Here is a 23,909-nt window from a genome sequence, read left to right as displayed (position 1 = left end):
TCATCTCATCTTGCTTTTATTCTTATTGAAAATACATAAATAATGGCAGGCACAATATAAATAGATCAATGTGTGGAGCAGCCATAAATATAATGAAGTCTAAAACAGTATATTCATAACGATGTATTGTACATAGATTTTTTTTCACTGTCCACACAATGTTACATTCAAAGTAAACATTTCTTTATTGTAACACTTTCACATCAATGCTTGCTGCTTATCTCTTGGAGATAGTAATGTTCTTTTACAAAAATGAGAATACAGTAATTTTTTAATAACAAGCTACATATGTTTGAAAAGACAAGCACATGTTTAATATGAGAGTGAAAATCAAAAGCTGCGGGACTATGAATTTTAGAATTTCCTTCAAATGTTTTTGTTTCTCAAAAAATGAGAGACTGACAAATGCAAGCTATTCTCGTCATATGATGTATACCTTGAAAAACACTATATTGAACTCAAGGCCAGATTAACTCTTCCGTGGGCCTAAGGCAAACTCATGGCCCCCGGGCAGGTCGCTCCCCACCCCGGTGCTGCCGCCCCTGGGGATCAGGGCTCAGAGCTGCTGTGGCAGCGAGGCCACCATAGGGGAGAGGAAGGGAAGGGGAGGGAGGTGGACGGAGCCATTTCAGATGGGAGCCAATTGCGCTGCTGCCATTGAGGGAAGGACCGGGGGCCCCCACAGCTCAGGGCCCTAGGCTTGTGCCTAGTTTACTTAAGCATTAATCCAGCCCTGATTGAACTCTTCTACCAAAGCTCCAAAGGTTAAGGTTGTACACTAAGAAGTTCCATAAATTACAACCTGAAGGTTGTTCCCATTATAGCAGTGAGCAAAGCACAAACTTGTAAGACTTAATTCTCCTATCGTGTTACTTTTGTCCATTTTGCTTTTCTCCACTTTTGCTGATGAATTCCAATGCAATGTGCTTATATCAGTGATGTAAGCACCCTGGGTCCTTTCAAGGGTTTTATATGGTGCCACACTATTTGCAAACATGATTCACAAATAGAAATCGTATAGAATTTCAAATATAAATCCATAACTGTGGTCTTTCTGAATTCTTTGCAATAGAAAAATTGCTCTGTATTCAAAAAGGAGTTAAAGCTAAGAGCTGTATGTCTGAATGTGTCCCTAGTCTGGTACATGCATATTATTCTACATGCCTGGTATGTTAGTTTAGAGCAGGCCTCAGCAATCTGTGGCCTGCACTGTATTCAGCCCACAAAGCAATTTCATCCAGCTTGTGCAGCCAGAATGATGGTAGTAATTCAGAAGCAGGGGGAAGGTGCAGGAGGGATGGGCAACAGGGGCCCTAGCACCAGCCTAGAGGAGGCACTCCCAGGTTCCTTTTGCCTACTGTGGCACAGACTACTCCTATTCTGCCCTGAATTAGTCTTACCTGAACTGCTTTTCTGCAGCACCGTCTGCTGCCACCTCAGCCCTTATTCTCTCTCCTGCATCCCCTGTCTTCTGTTGCCACTGAATTTTGTGTTGGAAGCAGTCAGTGGCAATGGTAATCAGTTGCAAGGGGTAAGGAGCAGCAGCCAGGGTGGCTGAAGCAGAGGAGTGCAAGAATGAGAGCAGCCCTCGGCACAGACAACAGAGGACTGGGGCAGCAGCAGACAGCTTGGGTGCTGTTGCGATGTACCTCTGGAGCAGAAGGGGAAACAGTGGCATTGGTCAGGTTGCAAGCAGTAGCCCACCTTCAGACCCAGCTGCCTTCAGCCCATCACGCCTTATAAACCGGCTGACCCCAGTTTAGAAGGTATGTGATCATGTAAATAAAATAGCTTCATAATCACTACATACAAATGGACCAACTGAATAATTAGGAGAGATATTAGTCAGGCTTTTCCAAAAGGCGCTTCCTCAGCTTTGGAAAAGAAGCCAAAACAGCCTAAGCTAAATAGTAAATACCAGATGAAATGGTGACTCTTGGTTAAGAGTTCTAGACCTGGAGAAAGGGACTTTGTTCCCAAAAAGCTTTTCTAACATCTCTTCCAACTATTCAGATGGTCCAATACAAGATATTACCCCAAAAAGTCCTCACTTCATGCATATTTCCTGGACCATCTTGTCTACAGAACACTCCAACCCTACTAGATAAAAATGAGAAGAGATGAGCTTAGGCCACAAGAAAAACCTTGACTTCATAGTCAACTCTCTTCTGAGTGTTCATCTTGGCAGCCATAAAGCCCTGTTAATGAAAAGTTCTCTAATAACTTTTTTTTTTTAAACAGAGAAAAGAAATTCCATAACTAGAAAATATTTGGCTAGAAACCACTGGCAGCAATTTAGGTCAACTTCTCACCCGAGGTCAACAGAAACGAACCCCTTCAGGAGATCTGCAGGAGGGAGCCTCTCATATTAACATGCTTCATAACTTTTACCTTACCATATGCCCCTTTGGCTCAACCTCCTCACTGACAAAATATAGGCTCAGGAAGGGGGTTTTCTTCTCCTTTCATCCACTCTGCAGAGAAAAATATGGAAAGTATGATCTTGGCCTTAATTTTTTCAGTTGACATTTATTTATTTACTTTTAAAAGGGACTGCAATAAATTCTAGTATTTAAAAAATATATAACATATTAAGATTGTCTTAAACATTTTAAATGTGAACTTTATTCTAAACTATGGGAGATAATCACTAAGAGACATAGCATAAACAACCACCATTGGCAGTCATATACTCTCAACCATTTTGTAAGTATTTGATAAATGGGTATATAAAGAGCACCTCACATCTTTTTTGTTTCGTTTCTGACCTTAAACACTGTCTAAGTTCCAGTGAAATCAGTCACATGAAGATAAGGCATATGGATAATTTCTTTGTTAAATTGCAGCTTTAGTTAGTTATAATTTTTACCAGTTCTGCCATTTGTATTCATGTTGAGTAGAATTCATGGAATTCACTTAGGTCTACATACATAAACTACTTATGTTCAGTATGAATAACAGAATGAACCCCTTTAGAGTCCAGTTCAATGTCTATCAAAGTCAACATACGTCCATTTGATTTCAAAGGGCACTAAATCTTTAATCAGATACAATCTGAGCAGAGTTTAAACTTTTGTCCCTTTTCTAGGACCTGAAGTGTTCATGCTTGAACACGTTCACCAGGACTAAGTACAGATGGTCAAACAGCCACATGCCTGCAGTGGCTCAGGCCAGAAGCCAGGGGCTGCTAGAGAAGTAGTTCCCAAACTTTTTAGACCACGGACCGGCAAACCGTGGACCGGTAAACCACAGACCAGAAGTGACTGCAGACTGGCAAACTGCAGGCTAAGTATACTGAATATACCAAGTATAAAAAAAATGTTGGCTACCGGTCTGCAGTACTCCGGTCACTTTCGGACTTCCAGTCTGTCAGCAGACCAGCAGCCAACCCTTCATGGCCCAGTACCAGACCACGGCCTGGAGGTTGGGAACCTCTGTGCTAGAGCGGCTCTCTGGCTATGTGTTCACTTCCTCTTCCTGCTGCCCCTGAGGTCCCTGGCATTTGCAGTCAAGAATTACTGCAACAGGACTCTGCAGAGTTGCTCACTTCCTACTTCCAGGTGCCTCTGGGATTTGTAGTCCACAGTTGTAGTCAGCATTACATTTGATAGAGGGAAGCCACAAGTAATACTCTATCACCCCTCTTTTATAATCAAACTTCAGGTATTTGAAGAGAGTATTTTGCAATGCAAGCCATGAAAACCACTACATAAAATAACTTTCACACATATTCCTTTTTACAGATATATAGTAGTATATCTTTATTCTATTCTGTATAGGTTCGTATACCTAGTACTGAGCCTCTTCCATAGCACAGTTCTTATATTAGTCAAATACTGTTCATTCCTTCTCTCATTCTCTCCCTAGGAGAACAACTGTGTTTAGTGTAGTATTTTAATTTGATTAGTTTCCCTAAAGAAATAATTTATGTGCATTGCCATGTATTATATTTTCAAGAAAACAAGGTCAAATATGTCTTGCACTTGAAATGAAAAGTTGTAAGGTCTATGATGCCCTATTTTGCCTGTGGGAATTAAATTTATAATCCCAGACCAGCTTCCAAAAGAGTCTTCCTCAGAAAGTTTACCTCTCAGATTCTGGATTCAGCCATTTTTATTCTATCTTAATGTGTTTTTTTTATATAGGACAATAATGCCATACCCCTTCATGCACTCACATACACATAATAAAGAGGAAGCTATTCACATGCAGGACTAAGTGAATGAGCAAGTAGAAGTACCATATATATATATATATATATATATATATATATATATATATATATATATATACACCAAGGGTGGGCAAACCATGGCTTGCAAGCTGCATGAACCAATCCAAGCTGTTTAAATGAAGCTCATGAAGAAAGTAAGTGTACAGATCATTGGTTCTGGGAAATGCACATCTTGAAAGCTTTACATCCTGCAATTCTAAAATGTCTCAAAATGTTTGTTTGCAGCTACAAGGTTCAAGACATGCGGCCACCCTTGATAATGTGGTACTATTGGGGGAGGGGGGGATGATAGTTACTCTAAGAGTATGACAGCGATGTATAAATGCAGATATTTTCACGCAAGTCAAACCTTAGTACATTTCCTGATATATCAGGGTTTCCTAGATTTTATCAGAGTTATCTTTCACCAAGTACATGTTCTCATCTACCTCAGTTCCACATTATTAATAAAGTCTAAGGAAAAAGAGGAATGTGACAAAATTCACTGGAGGAAATTTGGGGGGGGAGGGGAGAAACAAACCCAAAAATAAATACTTATATTAACTTCAGTAGGTCTTAAACCAGATGGTCTAAGAGTACATTTCACTTTTAGGCTAGGAACAGAAGTTACACATAAACTGATTCAAGTGGTCAGAAACCAGTTTAAACCTGTAACAGAATAGTAGTTCAGTACACATAAACTAGTTTTAAAATAGCTGAAACTGACTTGAGATAAACCTGGTTGAATGTAGTTATCAGACTTAACTGATTTGGGTCAACCCAGTTTATGTAACTTTTGTCCTAGACAACTTCCTGTTTCAAGTTAAATCAGAGTCCCCCAGTGCCCCAGCATGCTTCTCAGCCCTGTGCTGGGCTGTGCTATCTGCTCCAGAGAGCAGTGCTGGCCACACCCATCTGCTCCCTAGCCGGAGCAGTGAGGGTTGGCTCACTGGTCCCCTTGGGCATACCCCAGCTGGGGTCTGGGGCCAGGGACGGGGGTTAAACTTCCCTTCCGCTCTGTAGAGCACTGCCCTAGCCTGCTAAACTTACTGCTGGCTGCAACTGTGGACTACAAATCCCAGAAACGCCTGGAAGCAGGAGAAGGAAGTGATGAGCAACCCTGAGAGTCCTGCTGCTGTGACTGTGGACTGCAAATCCCAGAGACCTCTGGGGCAGCAGAAAGAGGAAGCAAACACACAGCTCATGCTGGCTATGTGTCAGACAGCCATGATTTAATGCCCCCCAGCTTCTAGCCTGAGCCACTGTAGGCATGCAGCTGCATTTCCTAAATCAAAAGTGAATGTTTGTTCATTGTTTTATTGATTCAATTTTTGCAGCTTATACTAACCTGCAAAGACTGAATCAATTCAGCCTTAGGCTTTTTGACTGTCTATACTTAGCCTTAGAGATCAGACTCCCAGCTGCAAAAAATGGGTGTAGTTCTATTAACTTCAGTGGAAATTTACCATTTGTACCAGATCATCAGCTGTGTTCAAACTCAATGAAACTACTCATGTTAGTTGTTTACAGGGGCATTTTAATATTATTACTGTTACTAGCATACTACTGTCATGCTGGTATATATTACTGGCATAATACTACTATTTAAATTTTTCTAACTTACAGCTATCTGATATTAAGTCCCAATTTTTGGAATGCCAGTGTCAAAGATTTCAGCCCCACCAGAAATTCTCCAAGAACACTATTTTTTTAAATATATATAGCCTAATGTTTTAGTTAATATCTCAATATCTAGGTATATACTTGTAGATATAAACAGCACATAAGTACAGAGGCACCTGAAAAAACCTTCCTACTTTGCATTTGTGAACTCTTATTTTGAAACAACTATGTGCACACCCTAAGCAAAACCTTATAAAGGTGTCACAAAGATAATACAAACGTATTACCGTTGTTTTGTGTGTGCAGTCAGGCAAGGTACATGAAGCTAAGCCTTAGTGCCTCATTTCCTTGATTTAAAGGGTGCATCAGAAAGGCAAGTAAGATCAGCATTTCTTCTCTAAGTAATTACACCAACATAAGAAAAATATTTCCACTTAAAAGCAGAGTTCACATGTACTTACAACAAGAAAAAGCTTTGTCAGAACAGAACTTGAAGGGATGACAGGAGCTTTAGATTAGCTTTAAAATATAACCACTTCTGAAATCAAACTACTGCAGTATTCATTACCCTTTCTAAGGGAAAAAATAGCTATCTCCTTAAATTTATAAAATAAAATATGAATTTGTATAACTGAATTAGGAAGTGTACAACTACATTCCATGTTAATTTATCTTTGTGTCATAAGTACCACTGACATATGCTGTACTTGAATATCTGTAAATAACATGTTAACTTCCCATCTAAATGAATAAATGAATTAGCACAGACATACCATTACCCATTTTTCCTGGAACATCTTTCAAAGGACAGAAAGCTTCATTTGACATGTGCTAGACAAAGATGTCTAGCAGATTAAGAATGTGCCCAGTTATCTTTAAAATGAATTCACAAGGTTTTCTAAATACAGAATTTCATTAAATTAAATCCCCGATACCAAGATGAAGCTGAAAGATGCAGCTCTTTTGGGAAGCAAATTGTGCTTTGTCCTCTAGTAGTCTAATCCACACAAATGAAAACCCAACATCACAGAATTTTTTCTTTACTTATTCACACATGAGTACAATTGGTAGATGGTGGTGTATCAATCCGACTTTTATTTTCTTTAACATCATTCAGAGGAGATTCATTACCTATCTGACATTTGAAGACTTGTTTGTAGGCCTTCCTAAAATTTTCAGAGAGGAACGCGTATATGATAGGATTCACAGAAGAATTGCTGTAAGCCAGACAGTGCGCTGTTACTCTGAAGAGAAACGAAGCTTGAGTCAGTGGGAAAACTCCAAATTCAGCCCAGAGGTGGATTATATGATGTGGCAGCCAGGATATCCCAAAAACCACTACCACCACCAATACAGTTTGAGCTGTCTGAAGCAGAAAAAGAAAATAAAATATATTACTTTATTAACACCAGAACAAGAAATTTCAAATGTTCCACAAAAAATATTGAAGGAAAAAAAACATGTTTATCGAAGTCTTTAATTAATTTATCAGCTATACACATTGTATTTCACATAGTGGGACTAGCTGTAAAACCTCATTTGATAAAAATGAGGTACATGTTGTAGTAACTATGGTTCAAATGGCAAAGTCTGATTCGCCACTATACCATCCATATTTTTCTTGGTGCAACACCATTGATTTCAGTGAAATTTCATGTATATAAAATTGGCATAATGCAGTGGTGAATATTTGTCTGTGGGAAACACCGTAACTTTAAATTTAATGGGACATGCCTCCAGTATATTGCACAAAGATTTTAAATCAAATTTTTCAAAAGAGGTCCACCTTCCATTTATGCATCTAAATGCAGTGACCAGAATGTAAAATGAAAAGTACCTAGCTAGGTATTTTATTAAGCATCTAAATGTGATGCTGAGTTGTTTTCAAAATATGTGATGTAAGTATCATTTATATAGTGTGGTTGTCATATGACTATAGCCCAGCACCCAAGCAATGAAAAGTGACTGTAATAAAGGACAAGTGCACTAATAAACACTCAAAAGCATACATAGTTCTGGTACTAGCGTATGCTGTTGAGAACCTGGAAAAAATGAACTTTAGACAAGAAGCAAAATATCCTAGACCACATCAACTGTTACTTTCCACATTGTCAGTGTTTTCATGAGAGCCATCTTCAATGATATACTTAGTCAAAGTACAGCAGTGTATATCAGAGTATAGGGAAATTTTAAGATATTATGGTAACCGTGGCTTGTGAGGAAAATAATAACACTGTCAATGTTCTCTTCAGTTTTCATTTACTTCAGTAGGAAAATACTTGTAGTGTTTTTAGTTGCTTAACAAATTAGTACCTACTGGACACGTCTACATGTTCATTAATGCAGAGTAGTTACTATGCATTTAGTTTAGTACTTGCTTAATGAAGTACTAACTAAATGCACAGTAACTACAGTTACTGCGCAGTAGCACCATTGCAAGGCTTTTTAGTGACGCTTACTGTGCAGTAGCCTAATACTACTGCACAGTAGCATATTAACATGATTTCTGCCCGGCACACTACTGCACAGTAGTATTAGGCTACTGCGCATTAAGGGCTCCTATACACATGCAGGAAGCCAGCTCCAATGCACTGGAAATCCAGTGCATCAGAGCAGACTTGGCTGGAGCATGAAAATTAACACACTCCAGCAGAAACTAGCATCATGTGTATCAGCGCCCCAATGCTGAAAAATGGCAGCGGGGTGCTTTGACCTAAAGCTTGTTTCATAAGCTTTAGTTCAAAGTGCCCTGCTGCCATTTTTCAGCATGGGAGACGCTGATACATGTGACACTTGGACTCTATTAATTAGTGCAGCTTGCTAATTAAAGCACTGCCCCCCACCACCACCACCACCACCATCACAACTCCCGGAGCATGTGTAAAAATATCCTAAGTGTCTCATGTAGATGCACTCACCAAATATCTAAAAACTGCCACTTTCAGTAAGTTTGTTGTTGAGAGACTTAAGGCCCCTCTTCACTATGAAATACATTGTGCATGGTTATAACTACTGTCTTAACACTTACAATGTGTTTTGATCTTCCAAGTGGATGGGACCAAATCTCATTACAGAGCTGTGTTACATCCAGGGATTCTGGTTTTCCCTGATAAATCACAAATTCTGTGATAAAACCCCCAAAATCTGTGATTAAAATGAAAGGCCCCTCATTGCCCCCCCCCCCAACAGTTCCAAGAGCCCTGCTGGTACCCCTCATTTCCCCCCCCCACAGTCCCCCCCAGCCCAGCTGGTGCACCTTGCCCAGACCCCCCAGCCGCCTGCCCCCCCAGCTGCCAGGGCCATTGGCAGGAGGCAGCTGCTGCTTCAGTGGTGCAGAGCCCAGCTCCCCTGCCTGCTGTGGGCTCGGGAAGTGGGGGCTGACTCCCCACTGTTGCATGCACTCCCGGGGGGGCAGTGGGGAACCTGTGTCCCCCCACAAGATTTGTGCATGAGGAGGGTGCAGGCTGCAGGCTCAAGCTCCCACCCTGCTGCGCCCCCTCCCCCCCCCCCCGGGCCTCTGCAGCACAGCAGGTGTAACCCAGCACTGCAGGGAACACCAGTGCTGCATGGGGAAGCTCATTTCTGCTGTAAAATCCACCCTACCCTGAAAACGCGTCCCCTGCTTGTGCAGCAGCAGTGAGAGACACAAACCTGTGCCCCTGCCCCTGCTGCTACCCCGTACACAGGAGATTCCTTGTCTGGGCTGTGGAGGCCCTGAGGAAGGGCAGCAGAGCAGAGAACCCAAGCCCCACATGGGCAGCCCATGGCTGCCCCCACCCCATGCAAAGTTCTGGGGGGCACAGATTGCCCTTGCCCCACCAGGAGCATGCACAGTGGTGGGGAGATGGCCCCACTCCCCCAACCCTCAGATGAGGTGCCTGCAGCCCAGTCCCACTCCCCACTGGGGTCCTGAGACTGCATATTATGGTCCTGGGCCCCAAGCCACATGCAACTAGCCCTGCCCAACTTTCTCCCTCTCTATGGGAGCCTCAATTTCCACCCCCAACTTACCTACAGGAGTTGTTCTCCAGGCTGCTTGATGGCCATGTGTACATGGCACCCCTAGCCTGACCGCCCTCCTCCCACTCCCTCCTAGCTCCTTGCAGTCTGGAACTGTGCCAGCCTGCAGAGAGCTCTTTGCAAAACTGCAAAATTTGTGGGTTTCTCCGTTAGAATAAGAAATCCACATTTTCCTCAGGTAAAGGGTGAAATCTGCATTTTTCTCCATTTTTCCATAGGAAATGGAAAACTCAGATCCATGGTATGTCCCTCTACATTAGGCAAAACTAAACCATGTTTTAACTAGAGCCATTGAAAGGTATTACGTGACATATTTCAGCCTAGGTATCATCCTAATTTCTTGAATTTTGGCTGTATTTTTCTATGATGAGTAGCCAAGCTACTTGCTCTTAAATAATAGATCTTAGCCTTGGTCAGATCTATTATCAGGCTGACTTACTCAGAAGGAGTTTGGACTGCCTCAGGAGGAGTTTGGACTGACCATAGACATCATTTCTCTTTGCTGTAACACAGGCTAGATCTCCTACAGGGGAGTTCTTTTTAATTAGATGTCTCACAACATGAACTTTTTCAGCCAAAGAACATTAAATCTGTCTCTAACTGAATTTGTCTGGCCTAAGCAACTAATTCCCATGAATTACTGTTCCCTGCACAGGTATAGAATTTTATCTGTTCTACACTCTTGCCTTTACACTTAACTTCACTAACATGGTCACCAACACCTTGAGTTCTGCTTTACTGAGTCCAATCTAGCAAGTAATATCCAGGGTGCCTTTTGCAGTTATCAAGGCTCTAGGACACTATTCATGCAAACTCTGCATCAGGACCCCCTAATCACCAGAAAAGTTTGGAAACTGAAATAAACCTTTCTGTATCAGAAGGAAAGCCCCTCCACCTCCATAAGTGATGGAGTACTTTGGGGGAATGAGAAGAAGCATACAGTCTGCCCACTCATCTTACTGTGCAGTACCCTGTCCCAGACTTATCTTGCCCCTGCTTATGGCTCTATTGCATTATGAAGCCTAGATGAGTTCCTACAGAACTAAAAGCAAACTTCCTTGGTATAACTCTGTTGACTACAGGGCAGGCTTATTAAAACACTCTGTGGTGCACATCTACACATGCACCCCTGGCAGGAGCAAACTGGGCCCAAAAGGAGCAGCCCAATCGAGGGATGCTCCTGCCCTGCTCTGCCCCTCTGCAAGCAGCCAAGAAGAGCTCCAGCCTCCCCTGAGTGCCAGCCACAGGGTTGCAGGGGGCACAGGAACTTAGCCCCAAGCTCCAGAGGGCAAAGAGGGAAATGTCCCAGCTCTGTGGACAGCTCCATCCCATCTGGAGGGAGACTGGACTGGCCCTGAGCAGGGGTCCAGGGTTGAGGGGAAAGGGGACAGCTGTCCCGGCTGTGTGAACAGCTGCCTCCCAGCTGCCTCACTGAGCAACTCTCCTCACCTCCTGTGGTCTCCTGCTGCCTTGGCTGATTGGGAGCAATTTGCTCCCATTCAGCATCTACACATGCGGTAAGGCGCATTAATTAATATGCCATTGTTCTAGTACCTGAATCTTCAATTACTAGAAAATGGCACATTAGACTAATTTACTGTACAGTAATTACTGCACACATGTAGAAAGTGACACTTTACTGAGCATTAGATTAGTCTAATGTGCAGAAAAGCATCTCATACTGGAAATATCTGATTTGGCAACTAACCTGAAGTAATCCATGCATTCAAGCCAACAGAATAGTTTAAACATATAATACAGAAGAAGATCTATCTAGTCTATAGTCTCCAGTGGCTTGGGTTATGATACCTTGCACCACCTGACAGTCTGCACTCTGAATTTTAAAACAGAATCTAGTTATGAAGTGCAGTCAACATCTTTCCTAGGTTTGGTTCCAGGGATTTTTTTTTTTTGCTACCTATTTCTGTTATAAGGGGGCTATGTAATACATTCTATTATCTTGTCTTTGGACATTAAACTAAAGTAGATGGATAAAAGACATCTTCAAAAAGTCAAAGGTTTACTCAGTCTAGCAGTACATTGACATTGCACATCAGTTCTTATAGCCAAAGGCACACATGGGAGTGATAAGTATAATATCAGGCCACATTTGAGCCCCCATCCCTCAATTACCAGTACCCATTTACAGTTGAATCAACTAAGGGGGTAACCTCTGAACCAAGTCTAAAATGGAGCTTAAATGCACGTTGCTGGAGTTGCAGAAAGGCGTCTTAGCCACTCTGTCATTATGCCTTCTCTGGCTTCATAGCCTTTTCAAAATGTCTTCTGGAATTGACTTTTAGTCAGCCAGTGCAAGACCCTCTCACACCTGGATATCTGGAAGAGCAGGGTATAAGCTGGACATGTGGTCTGTTTGTCCTCTTATCATTCACATATAGCTCAAATGGGCTGGGCATGGTCTAGGATTCTTCTTGCTGAAAGAAACTTTGCCTTGCATATCTGGATAATATTCAGAGTTGCAATAAATAGGCATTACTAAAATGAGCCTAACAAAGCCAGAAAATGAGACTGCTACTTTAAACTCATTCATTCACTTGTGCTCATTCATAAAGCTATTTTCTCCCCTGGATCATATTAAGGACAGCCTTAACACAGATATCAAAATTAGTTACTCTAGTCTAGTGAACCCTCAGTCAGCATAAGGAGAACCTGAGCAGATCTCAGAAATTTAAAATAATTTAGAAATGCAATTACTCTTGTTTAAATTTAAATTTTAAATTCAGTTCACATACAGAGAAACTAGTGTTCTCCTCTCAAATATTTACCACTCCAGCTCTGAGTCTGAAGATATAAGCTGGCTGAGAAGTGGAAATTGTGTCAACCAGTTAAGAAGTGCTGTATTCAAAAGTTAGTAGCTATGAAAAAGCAACATTAGTTCCCATTGAGAGTTAATGGGAGATTCCCAGTAATTTAGACAGAATCAGGATTAACACTGGACTGTAGTAAATGGATCCCTTAAGTGGATTAAAGGAGAACATTTTGTGTTTAGTTCATCATCACAGGACACTTCAAAACTTTCTAATCCAATGTTAAAATTCATCTTTCAAGAAAATACTTTTTAGAGGACTATTTGCTTTCCCAATTTGATCCAAATAAGTATGCGTTTTGAAATCATCTTGCTTAACCATTTAACCTTGAAAACTAATCTAAATATATAAGCAAAACTTCTGGATGGAATATCTTAGGTCTCCTTGAAGTGTATTACTGAAATAAAGAAATCAGATTCAATATTTTTAAGAAATACAACCCAAGTATGCAAGTTGAATGTAGGCAGGATTATGTCTTTCCCTGAGTAGATGCAAAAAGGCAGAGAGAGATGTAAGAAATCTGGCCTTGCCCATGCAATTGGTACAGTCCTACTCGTTGATGTGTGGCAGGAAGAAATATACAGCAATTTCTATACCAACTAGTAGAGCTGACTTCCTGTCCTCAAAATATCCTGTGCTCACTCCAGGCAAAGTTCTTATGGGTCTTCTCCTGACTATGCCTTTCAACCATGCCCTTCCTGGTTAGTTAAAAAAGAGCCACAATCTGACTCGGGTTTTAAATTTAATAAAAAATGTTCCTGAACAAGTATATTTGCAAATAATGAGTTCATTCCTCAGATGGTATAAGACAATATAACTCCACTAAAAACAATCATCTATACTGACTTACATAACCTCAGGAACTGCCCAGTAAAAAGGTTGCCTCCACGTGAGATTAAAATTGGTCTCTTCAAGTTAATAAAAATCTCCACTGCCAGCTGAAATACTATATTTATTAGGTATGTGTGTTTAGGCAGATATAAAAAAGCATAATCTTTTTTAATAGAAATTTTTCTATCTATTTTTTCCTTTTAAAAGCTCCTGACCTTTTTTAATGTATTAACATTTTCATCAAAAATAGAATAATGTGGATAGCTATGTACAAAATTAATTAATACAGGACACATTTTATCTCCTTTGGTTGGAAATTATGAGCTAGTTTACACCTGATAATGCCACTGATTTAGATGGACTGTATAGATGAAATTGAGGGCAGAATTTGACTCCGTGTCTCTCAGACCTTTCATACTTAGGGTACACAGTACCTGTAAGATGAGTAAAATTGTGCATAATGGATTGAAAATACTTGAAACAGTTGTTCTATTTCATTATTCTTAATCCAGAGGTTACCTTTACAACATTAGCAGTCTAATTTGCAACCAAGGAAACACTACAGGTCTCCTCTTGTTTATTTAATGGGATCTCTCTTAAGGTTCCTCATAAGTAAATAAAACTTCCTGTAATATAATTTCAGGAAATATGGCATAAGCATTAATATTTTGTATGTTCAATAAATGTACAAAAGTAGTATTCTGGCAAATTCTTATTTTTATTAGCCTTTTTAACATCTGCAAATTTAAGACTCCACTTTTGATGTCCTTATTCAGACCCTTCAGCTTTAATAAGGTCAGGAACATGCTAAAGGTAGTGTCTGTTCCTGTTTTGGTTTTGTTTGCTTGTTTGTTTTGTTTTTCTAATGGAGTAGCCAGATTGAAAAAACAGAGAAATATTTAAATATTGCTTTCAAAATTATGAATTTGGACCTATGCAGAAACATATGCTTCTTTTGAAGTCAAATAATAATTTTGAAATGTTCTCTTTTGCCTGCAGTTTGGTTAAATTCTTGTGGTATACATGAGGTAAAGTTTCAAGCTTTTTACCTTACTCTATCATGGCCAGAAATGTTTGGTTTTGTTTTAGTTCTCAATGAAACCTCTAATTCTCATGTAATCACATGATGTTAGAAACTACAGCTTTGAGAAGAAGAACCAAGTATCACCAGTCTTGCAATGTATTGTGCATGAGTTGACTAGATGGAAGGGGGACCTTTAAAATATATCTAGTAGTTAAGTCTTAAGCCTTGATTCAGCAAACATAGGTGAGCAGGTCCTTAAGTGCTTTGATTTGATCATTTTTCATTCTATGACCAAAAGATCTTGACTAGAATTTCCATGTAAGGGTAGCATTAAAAATAAATTGCCTTGGATTTCTATCTAGAAATTTCATAAATATTGCAAGAACAGTGAGCCCTAATTCTTCAATACAGTATGTATAACCAGGACTCCCCACACATGTAGAGCCCATTTACTTTTCTGAGGTTCTACATGGATATATGGCTATAGAGAGGTAGTTAGCTGTATTAGTCCGAAGTCAAGCAGAAGACAGAGTAGATATGCACCTTATAGACTAACTACTGTAAATAAGATATATAAAGAGCATAAACTTTCATGAACTCCACCTAACTTCATCAGATGTTGAAGTGAGCTCAAGTTCACAAAAGTTTATGAGGTGCATATCGACCCTATCTTCTATATGGCTGTATCCATTGGACCAGTCAATGTTTTTTTTCTTACTCTATATGCATACGTTTAAAAGTTAGTCAAATGATTCCTGGTGTGAACTTAGCTCAAATATTAGAACTGTGTATGCTATATTGACTGACAAATTAACTCTATGTACAGATACTTTGATACAGTTCTAAATCACAAAGCTAATATGATATTTTCAAAATCATATCTGTATTAGTTGTTTAACTAGGATCTTGAACACCAGGGGATAAAACCAGTATGGATAAGACAATTTTAAAAAACATACATCAGACTCCTAGGAAAAAAGTACAATAAACAATCTGGAAAGTTTATCATAGAAACAAGACATTCTATGAATATCATCAAAATATGAATATCATTTGAGTACACGGTCTGGATCTGACATTCAGCTCTTCCAAAGTTCAAAGTGTAAGGAATCCATGATTTATTGCAAAGATGGAAACAAATTCAAATCTGAATAGAGGTTGGATTCTAACTCTGTTCTTATTCAAGACCATCTCCACATTGTATCTTTGACAATAACTGAGGTACTAACTTAGGTAACTAACTTGTAAATCTAAATAAAAATAAACAGTACTTGGTTAGAAAAGAAAGCTACCTTTTTCTTGGATGCTTCTGATTTCTTTGATGTGTTTCTCAACTTTTTATGTAGATGATTAAGGACCTGGAAAATTAATTTGCACTTTAGCATTCACAGTTTTCAAATTCAGAAACATACTATGAAAATTATGTTGTCCAATACTGTAGGAGTTGCTTGCAAATATAGATAAATCCAATCTATTCATTTAAAAAATGCATGTTGTAAAATCTAAAGCAATCAAACTTCTGCATCTATTTGAATCAACAATTTGGATCATATAACCATTTTGTATAAAATTGTATAAAACAGTTTTACTATACAAATATATGCATCACTAAAAAGCATGCATTACAATTAACCAAACCTGGCAATAAACAGATACCTGTTTTACAGCTGGTAATTAGCAACTATTCTTTTGCAAGAATGTCAATGTTAATTTACAATGACCTTCATTGTACATAACAAAAAATATGCATGAGTCAACCTTTTCCTCCGTTTCCTGTATAATTAGCTTTTTCAGCTGAATGTTTGGTTAATATAACCATCGCTTGGTACCATTTGCTCTTCAAGAAGAAACTGATGGTGGGTTAATTAATTTATATAAAAATATGAATCTAGCAAGAAATGACCTTTACCTACAACTTGAAATGACTTGTCATGTCTTGTTTCTAGGTCATGTTTAAGATAGCAACAAAATAACTTCTTATTGAATTGCAGCTTCCAATTTATAATATAACTTTGATCACTTAAGTGATCAAAACCAAAATATATTAATGGATATGGACTGCTTAATATAAAAAAGGTTATTCAATTGGAACTGAAAGGTGAAAAATTGGATTTGAGGAATTTTGTGTGATTAGACTATGGAATTCATAACCACTAGATGTCACCAATGCCAAAAATGTTCCATGACTCAACAAGAGATTGGACAGTCATATCGAGAACCAGAGTTAAAATAAAGATGTTTTTTTAAAAAAGATGTTTAAAAGATTCAAAAGGAGTATAAAATCACATGTTTTAGGACTTCAGTCACCTTCTTCTGGAGCATCTGGCACTGGCCGTACTCAGAGACAGAATACCGTATGTGATAGACCATAGATCCGATCCAGTATGTTGGTTACATTATCTTAAAAATATATACAATGTGTTCAAAAGAAAAAAAAGGGGTAAATGATGCAATAATGAGCCATTGGTGGTGGAGCTTGTAGAGGGCAGAGAAAAATGTTCCACTTTTAAATGATCACCTTTACCTACCAGAGACCTGAAAACATCAAATTAGACATGGTAATTAGTTTGTATGTGTATGTGTTCAATAGTACACACAATTACAGCTCGGTCCTTCACGTCTTGTAAATCCCAGACTGCATCTAGTTACATAAATTAAGCTTTCATAAATAGTAGTGTTTGTAGCATCTGACAAAGTAGGTTGTTGCCTATGAAAACTCATGCATCTTGGAACCAGTTAGTCCAGGGGTGGACAAAATATAGCCTGTGGTCCAGATGTGACCTACTAACTGATTTGATCTGGCCTGTGCCTCCCAAGTGAATGGATCTGGCCCATGGGTGGGCATCAGCTCTGGCTCCAGCAGCCATGTGATGCTGGGCAGCCAGCACTGCTTTCAACATGCCAGACACTCTCTCTACCTCTCTGGACCAGGGCTGCCACCAGTGCAGAAGTGGAAGCATGATCCCATGCACAGCTGTAGCACACCTGTCCCTGCCACTGCTCCTACCCTCAAGGCCAGACCTGACAACTGCCAGCCATGTCCACAGCTGCCCAAATGTAGCCAGCAGCTTCTGGGTCAGGGCTCTGGGCACAGCTGCAGGTGGGGTCAAACTTCGGTGCTGGTCACAGTCCACAGCTGTAACATGCCTTGCCCCTCCCCACCCCCATTCTCCATGCTAGGAGCCCCAACCTAGAAGCTGTAGGCCACATTTGGGTAGCTGTGGACATGACCAGCAGCTGCCTGGTCCAGATTTGGGCGGGGAAGGGGACAGGACATGCTACAGCTGCTAGTGGGTTCAGGTTTTTGCTTTGGTTGCAGCCACAGGAAGATCAGGGAGAGGTGGCCCTACACAGATCACCAAAACTCATTAAGTGGCCTGCCTGCCCAAATAATTTCCCACCCCTGAGTTAATCTATCAAGTGGCACCCTGTCCTAACTTCTGCTTAGCTTCAGACTTAAAAACTACTTGTCTGCTCATAGATAATAAATGAGCATTTACCCAGGAAAAACAAGAGAGAGCCTTTGTTGAATGTAGCCTGCTTTGGCAGAGCCCCAAGCCTCTCTTTTTCTCAGTGGCAGGGAGACCATTGAGGTAAATAACAGATCTGTGCCCAGTTTTCTGTGAGAATCCCTGGGTTGCAATAGGGTCACTGAGATGCTCCTGTTCTCCTCCTCTGACTAGGGCAAAGATGGAAGAAAATAAATCCTAACCACTTCTGGGAAAAAAATCTACCAAATGATTGGGTGGTAGGAGCTGGAAGGAGTGGTTAGGACAGCGACTATGGAAGAGTGAGGACAAACAAAATACAGGAAATTCACTTCCCATGCCTGCTGTTTCACCTCAGTGCTGGAGCAGTGGCCAGCCGTAACCTCTTCACACTACTTACAAAGTGTGGTAGGACTATTTTGTCTGTGTAAATTGATCTACTAAAAATCCTATCTATCTGAAGTTACAACCCTTAGAACTGGCTTAAGAGGGATGCTTCACCTACACAAGGGTGATCTTTACTGAGTCCAACACTGAAGTCAGAAGGATTTCTCATATGAATAAAGAACTACAGAATCAGATTCTTTAATTTTCCTGATTTTTTAAAAGTTTTGGGGGTTTTTTCTGGTAGACTATACATTGGTTTTCCCTGGTGTTACTGGGAAAAATGCAGGGTTGGATGACAACTTCCTAAGTAATCCATCCCTGTTAACTTTCCCATTTTGGACCCCATACTAATTTTACCTGGTAAGTGTTTGTAGCTTGTGCAGTATTCAGATTTAAGCTTTTATGGAAATATTCTGGATAATTGGCAGTCCATCAGCAAGGCAGGCTCAGCTTGACTATTCCTGTCTAATATGAACAGAACTATGCTGAAGGGACTCTGTGTCATAGCAGCTCTGGAGGAGAATTATGGCCCATGATGTGTGCTTTTTTCGCATGCATACTGCATGATCAACTAAAGGCTTCTGAATATTTCTCATCAGAGTATTTCTACTTGAGGTACTAATGTTTCCAATGAATAGTCTCATATGCATAGTAATATTCATTGCTGTTTAAAAAAAGTGACACATTAGTTGTAGCAGAACCTTGCCCTTTTATAGCAATAGATTGGTGAGAAGGTGGTTTGTGAACTGTTCTCATCTGCAACAGAGAACAGAGTGCTCTTTTTTATTGCATATATTGTATGTGTGCTTGTTGGGGGTCTCAGGCAGTTTTCCAGATGCCAGTTTTATGCACCCCCTGCTGCTGCTGGCTTATATATTTCTATCAAGCATTAGATAAACGTAAAAAAACAAATTATTTTAAAGCATCTTTCATTTCTTGATAGTTACTGTCATTTCATCAACTACGCTACTGATTAGCTTATTTATTTAAAATAATGCATCAGGAACTCTTACTATAAATAATTATCTAATAAAATGAATTGTATGTTAAATAGAAGCATAGGTAAATAATATATTTTAACTATAATTTGTAATATAACCCTTAATTATTTTAAGTACCATTGTCTGCAGTGCTATAGTTATGGTAATGTCATCATTTCCATTACCACAACAGAGCCTTTCATTCCACTTTAGCATTGTGACACTGTTACAGTGATAAAGGGTTTTTTTCTTTCTCTTCCATGGTGGGTGTGGATTATAAATCTCCTATTGAAATTCTTCATCTACCAAAATTTAAGATGTAAGATCTCAGACCGAGAACAATTTTGTTAGGTCTTCTATTCTGAGCCCTTTATTTTAATTGACCTGATATATAAAAAATTATTTTATACGTGTCTGATTTTTTTAGAATACTAATAAATAGTGGAGGTATGTTTCTTTTAGTATTACCCAAGGCAAAGAAAAAGATTTGAAATGTATAAAAAAATATTTAATAGATCTTCAGTTGATGTAAATCACTGAAATTCCAGAGAGGCTGAAAAGCAGATGCAGTAATATGCTGTTTTTTGTAAGTAAATGTAGGAATTAATCTATCTTTTCTATTATACTATAGCTTCTGTTTAATCTGGTGTGTACTGAGAGGTAATTAGCTGTATTAGTCTGAAATCAGGCAGGGCAGGGAGCCACCTTAGAGACTTACACCTCTCTGACCAACATAATTTCTAAGATGTACCCTGTCCTGCCTCTGCCTTTGTATCCTGAAAAACCAAGATATGTTTTTTTCCATAGAATTTCATGGCAATTTACCAACCCCCACGAGGACTGCTTTTGCTGGAGATCTGTAACAGCAGCTATGGCTTTGACAAATTTATTGCTGAAACTGCTTGACTTGTTGACACTGTAGCCATAAGACTTGATTGACTCGCACTGAAGCTGGGGCTCTGCCAGTGACTTTTAATGGGAGTGGGTTTTATGGTATAGAGCACAGCTGATGTGCCGTCTCCAAGGAGAGAAGCATGCTTGGCATCTCTTGACACAAGAAGTAGAGAAGGGTACTGAGCGCCTTACAGATATGGATGCCCAAGCCTTCTTCCAGCTTTGTCTCTGAGTTTAGTGGGAGCAGGATTAAGCACACAATTCCAGATCCTGTGAATTCCTAGAAAAAGCAAGGGTGAACTAAGGACAGCTTTGGCAGTAAGCTAAACTAAGTTTGGGTGTCACCTTGAATTGCTCTGATCTGCTAGCTGTCCAACATGCATGTTTAACTAGTGTTAACTAGCATTTAGTGCAATCAAGCACAAGTTTGGGTTACTTTAACTTAACCACAAAACATATGTACTGGCCCAAAATTCAGCAATTGGAGTTTCCTATTTGGAACGTTGTTAAATTCCTATTATTTGTATTAAATATCAATGCACTTTATTTTTGTTTGTGTCACCATATGATCGGGTTTTCTTACAACTTTAACCCTCCAGTAAAGCATATTAAACAAAACCACCCCCTTTAGCCCAGTTTAATATCACACCAGCAAAAGTTTTCCATGTCCAAAGGCGGGCAAGGTTCTTTGGGTAAATGTGATCTCTTTTATTAGACCAACTAAATAGTTGGGAAAAAAATGTTCTTTGCAAGCTTTTGGACACAAATACCCTTCTTCAGGCAGAAGAAGAGTCTGCCAACGTGTGTGCGCTCTAAGGCAGGCAAGTTTCTTTGAGTAGATATGATATCTTTTATTAGACCAACTAAATAGTTGGGAAAACTGTTATTTGCAAGCTTTCAGGCACAAACTTGTGTGCTCTAAGGCTTTCCCGCTTTTTAAAGACGTCTACTATGTAAAAAAAAAATAAATAAGTAACCAGACTTTGGAGGCTGCTTTGGCTTTGAAAGGTTAATTGGATTTGCCAAATGCCTTTTAAAAGGCAGCTGCTGCAGGCACGTGTGACTGTCCCCATATTATTTTTGCATCCCTGTTGAAAAGCTAGTGAGCCCTGATTTCATTCTCCTCCAGACACAGCATCTTGGGACAGTCTGCAGGGAAGGGACAATGGAAGGGACAGGGAGTTTAATCAGTTTGCCTTTTGCTGCTTTGAACCCGGTGATCTATTCGAGGGAGTTTCATCTTGCTCTGGGGGGGAATCAGCCACGTTCCTTGAATTAAAGTAGATTTTAAGAGGGGGGGGGGTTAAATGCAGATGTGTGTGCTATCAGCCTTTCATTTCCACGCTGCAATGAATGAATTGTATACCCCACCTCCCAAAGTCTACCCTCCCCTCCCCCTAGATCATTTGTTTTGCTTTGATCGCTCCTCTTCCATTGAAATGAGGGGCCCTGCCGCCTCCCGCGCAGCGCAGCTCGCTCCTCCGGCTAAGCGCCGCCAGCCCCCCGGAGCGGCCCCGCGGTCCCCAGGCGGCGCCAGAGCTCCGCGCGCGGCTCCAGCGGCAGCATCCCCGCGGCTGCTACACACCTGCTGGGGGTATGTTCAAGCAGGGGGTCAGATTGCTCATGGCGGGGTTGGGGGGACAACCTGAGTCCCTTGAACTAAAGTTTGTGGTGGGAGGGAATCTCCTGGGTCTTTTGAATTCAAATGGATTTTGACTGGGGGGGGGATCACCTGAGTCCCTTGAACTCAAGCGCATTTTGACTAGGGAGATCACCTGAGTCCCTTGAATTCAACTGGATTGGCGGGGGGGGGGGGGAATCTCCTGAGTCCCTTGAACTCGAGTGGATTTTGACCGGGGGGGGGGGGAATCACCTGAGTCCCTTGGATCGGAGTTTGTGTGGGGGAGGGAGTGACATCTCCTGGGTCCTTTGAATTCAAGTGGATTTGGACTTGGGAGTGGAGGGGGGATCACCGGAGTCCCTTGAACTCAAGCGGATTTTACCTGAGGGGATCACCCGAGTCCCTTGAACTCAAGTGGCTTTTGCCTGGGGCGGGGGATCACCTGGGTCCCTCGGGTTTAAGTGGTTTTGGACAAACCACTTGCGGCTGCCCCCGCCCCCCCGCGCGCTCCCTAGGGCCCGTCCTGCCCCGCCTGGAGTCGGCCCCCGGGGGGAAGGCGCCAGGCTGGAGAGGGTCTAGTGGCACCGGCCGCCGGGACGAGCAAGTGGCGGCCGGGCGCAGCTCGGGCCGGGCTCCCTCCCGGGCTCCCTCCCTGCTGTCCCGGGCGCACCTTGGCGTAGCAGAAGGAGATGAGCAGCAGGGGCAGCAGGTAGCCGAAGACGAAGGTGCAGACCACGTAGAGCTTCTTGTGGCGCGGGTCGGGCCACTGCTCCCAGCAGAAGGTGAGGTTGCCGGAGGCGCGGTACACCAGGCGCTGGTGCGTGGCCACGGGCGAGGCCAGGGCCAGCGCCAGCGCCCAGATGAGCCCCACGCCCAGCAGCGCGTGGCGGGCCACCCGCAGGGCCGAGGAGCGGCGCGAGTGCACGATGGCCACGTAGCGGTCCACGGCCATGGCCGAGAGCGTGAAGATGCTGACCAGCATGGACACGGTGAAGAAGTAGTGCGTGAACTTGCAGGCGAAGGCGCCCAGCGCCCAGCCGGGCAGCGCGTACACCGTGGCCTGGAAGGGCACGCAGAAGAGCAGGTAGGCCAGGTCCGCGATGCTCAGGTTGAGGATGAAGATGTTGGTGGTGCTCCGCGGCTGCCCCGCGCGGCTCCGCGCCAGCACCGTGATGACCAGCGCGTTGCCCAGCACGCCCAGCGCGAAGATGAGCCCGAAGACCAGCAGCGTGACCAGGTTCTCCACGCCGATGCCCAGCAGCGCCGCGCTGCCCCCCGCCGCCGGCCCCGACGCGTTGCCCCAGCCCGTCTGGTTCAGCGCCTCGGGCTCCATGGCCCCCGCTCCGGTGCCCACCCTCCCCGGGCCCGCGGGAAGAGCTGGCGGCCGCGACTGCTCCCGCAAGCGCCGCCTGCCCCTGGCTCCTCTGCCCACGCCCCGCGCTAGCCTCCACCCGCCTGGCCGGGCCCGCCCTCTCCTCTCCCCGCCTGCGGAGGGGCTGTCTGCTTTCTGCTGCCTTCATCCGTGCATTGGCAGAGGGGCCCTGGTTTGTTTGGGGGGGGGGGATTTGTGAGGGAGGGGTGGCAGTGAGCATGGGGTGGCAGGGCAGGGGCCTGCCCAACTTCTGCTTTGCCCCCCTGCAAACACCAACAGCCTCACCCTCCATCTGGAACAAAAGGTGTCCTGCCTGGAAGCTTGCAAAGAACAATTTTTCCAAATCTTTAGTCGGTCTACAAATGAAAGGGACCCCGGGGGGAATGATAAACCACCCTATGAATATGAGGCTGCAGCCAGCCAGCAGGGCAGATGACACTCTGGCATGCATCAGTCGGTTGCATCTCCAGCAAAGCCAAGGAGGTGATTCTTCTGCTCTGCTCTGCTCTGCTCTGCTCTGCTCTGCTCAGCCCTGGTGGGACCACAGCTGGAGTGCTGCGTCCGGTTCTGGACATCGCACTTCAACAAGCATGTGGCGAAGCATGAGAGAGTCCAAAGAAGAGCCACC

At 42.2% G+C, this 23,909-nt stretch overlaps 1 protein-coding gene across 2 annotated transcripts; it reads right to left on the bottom strand.

The window, feature by feature from the left end:
- Window positions 1-23,294, bottom strand: GALR1 (galanin receptor 1). 2 transcript variants are annotated; one of them, XM_006273010.4, is made up of 4 exons: window positions 22,580-23,294; window positions 15,832-15,897; window positions 6,968-7,202; window positions 1-2,474 (listed from the first exon to the last, which is right to left on the bottom strand). In XM_006273010.4, exons 1-4 carry the CDS (start codon window positions 23,240-23,242, stop codon window positions 2,422-2,424), a joined length of 1,017 nt encoding a protein of 338 aa, XP_006273072.1. In that variant the 5' UTR covers window positions 23,243-23,294; the 3' UTR covers window positions 1-2,421. The 2 variants fall into 2 exon arrangements, with proteins under 2 accessions (XP_006273072.1, XP_019345862.1); XM_019490317.2 differs by having other exon boundaries at window positions 1-7,202.
- Window positions 23,295-23,909: the final 615 nt, after the last annotated feature.

Source organism: Alligator mississippiensis, chromosome 3 (assembly GCF_030867095.1).
Source record: "Alligator mississippiensis isolate rAllMis1 chromosome 3, rAllMis1, whole genome shotgun sequence".
In the NCBI taxonomy this organism is placed as follows: Eukaryota; Metazoa; Chordata; order Crocodylia; family Alligatoridae; genus Alligator; species Alligator mississippiensis.
The sequence above is the reverse complement of the archived record's forward strand: the minus strand, read 5'-3'. Positions and strand labels throughout refer to the sequence as shown.

Coding starts and splice junctions, on each gene's coding strand:
- GALR1 (XM_019490317.2), bottom strand. CDS start 23,242: ATGGAGCCCGAGGCGCTGAACCAGACGGGCTGGGGCAACGCGTCGGGG. Junction 15,898..22,579: donor TCTCCTTCTGCTACGCCAAG/GTGCGCCCGGGA, acceptor TTAATTTTCCAG/GTCCTTAATCATCTACATAA. Junction 7,203..15,831: donor CAGAAGCATCCAAGAAAAAG/GTAGCTTTCTTT, acceptor TTTCTGCTTCAG/ACAGCTCAAACTGTATTGGT.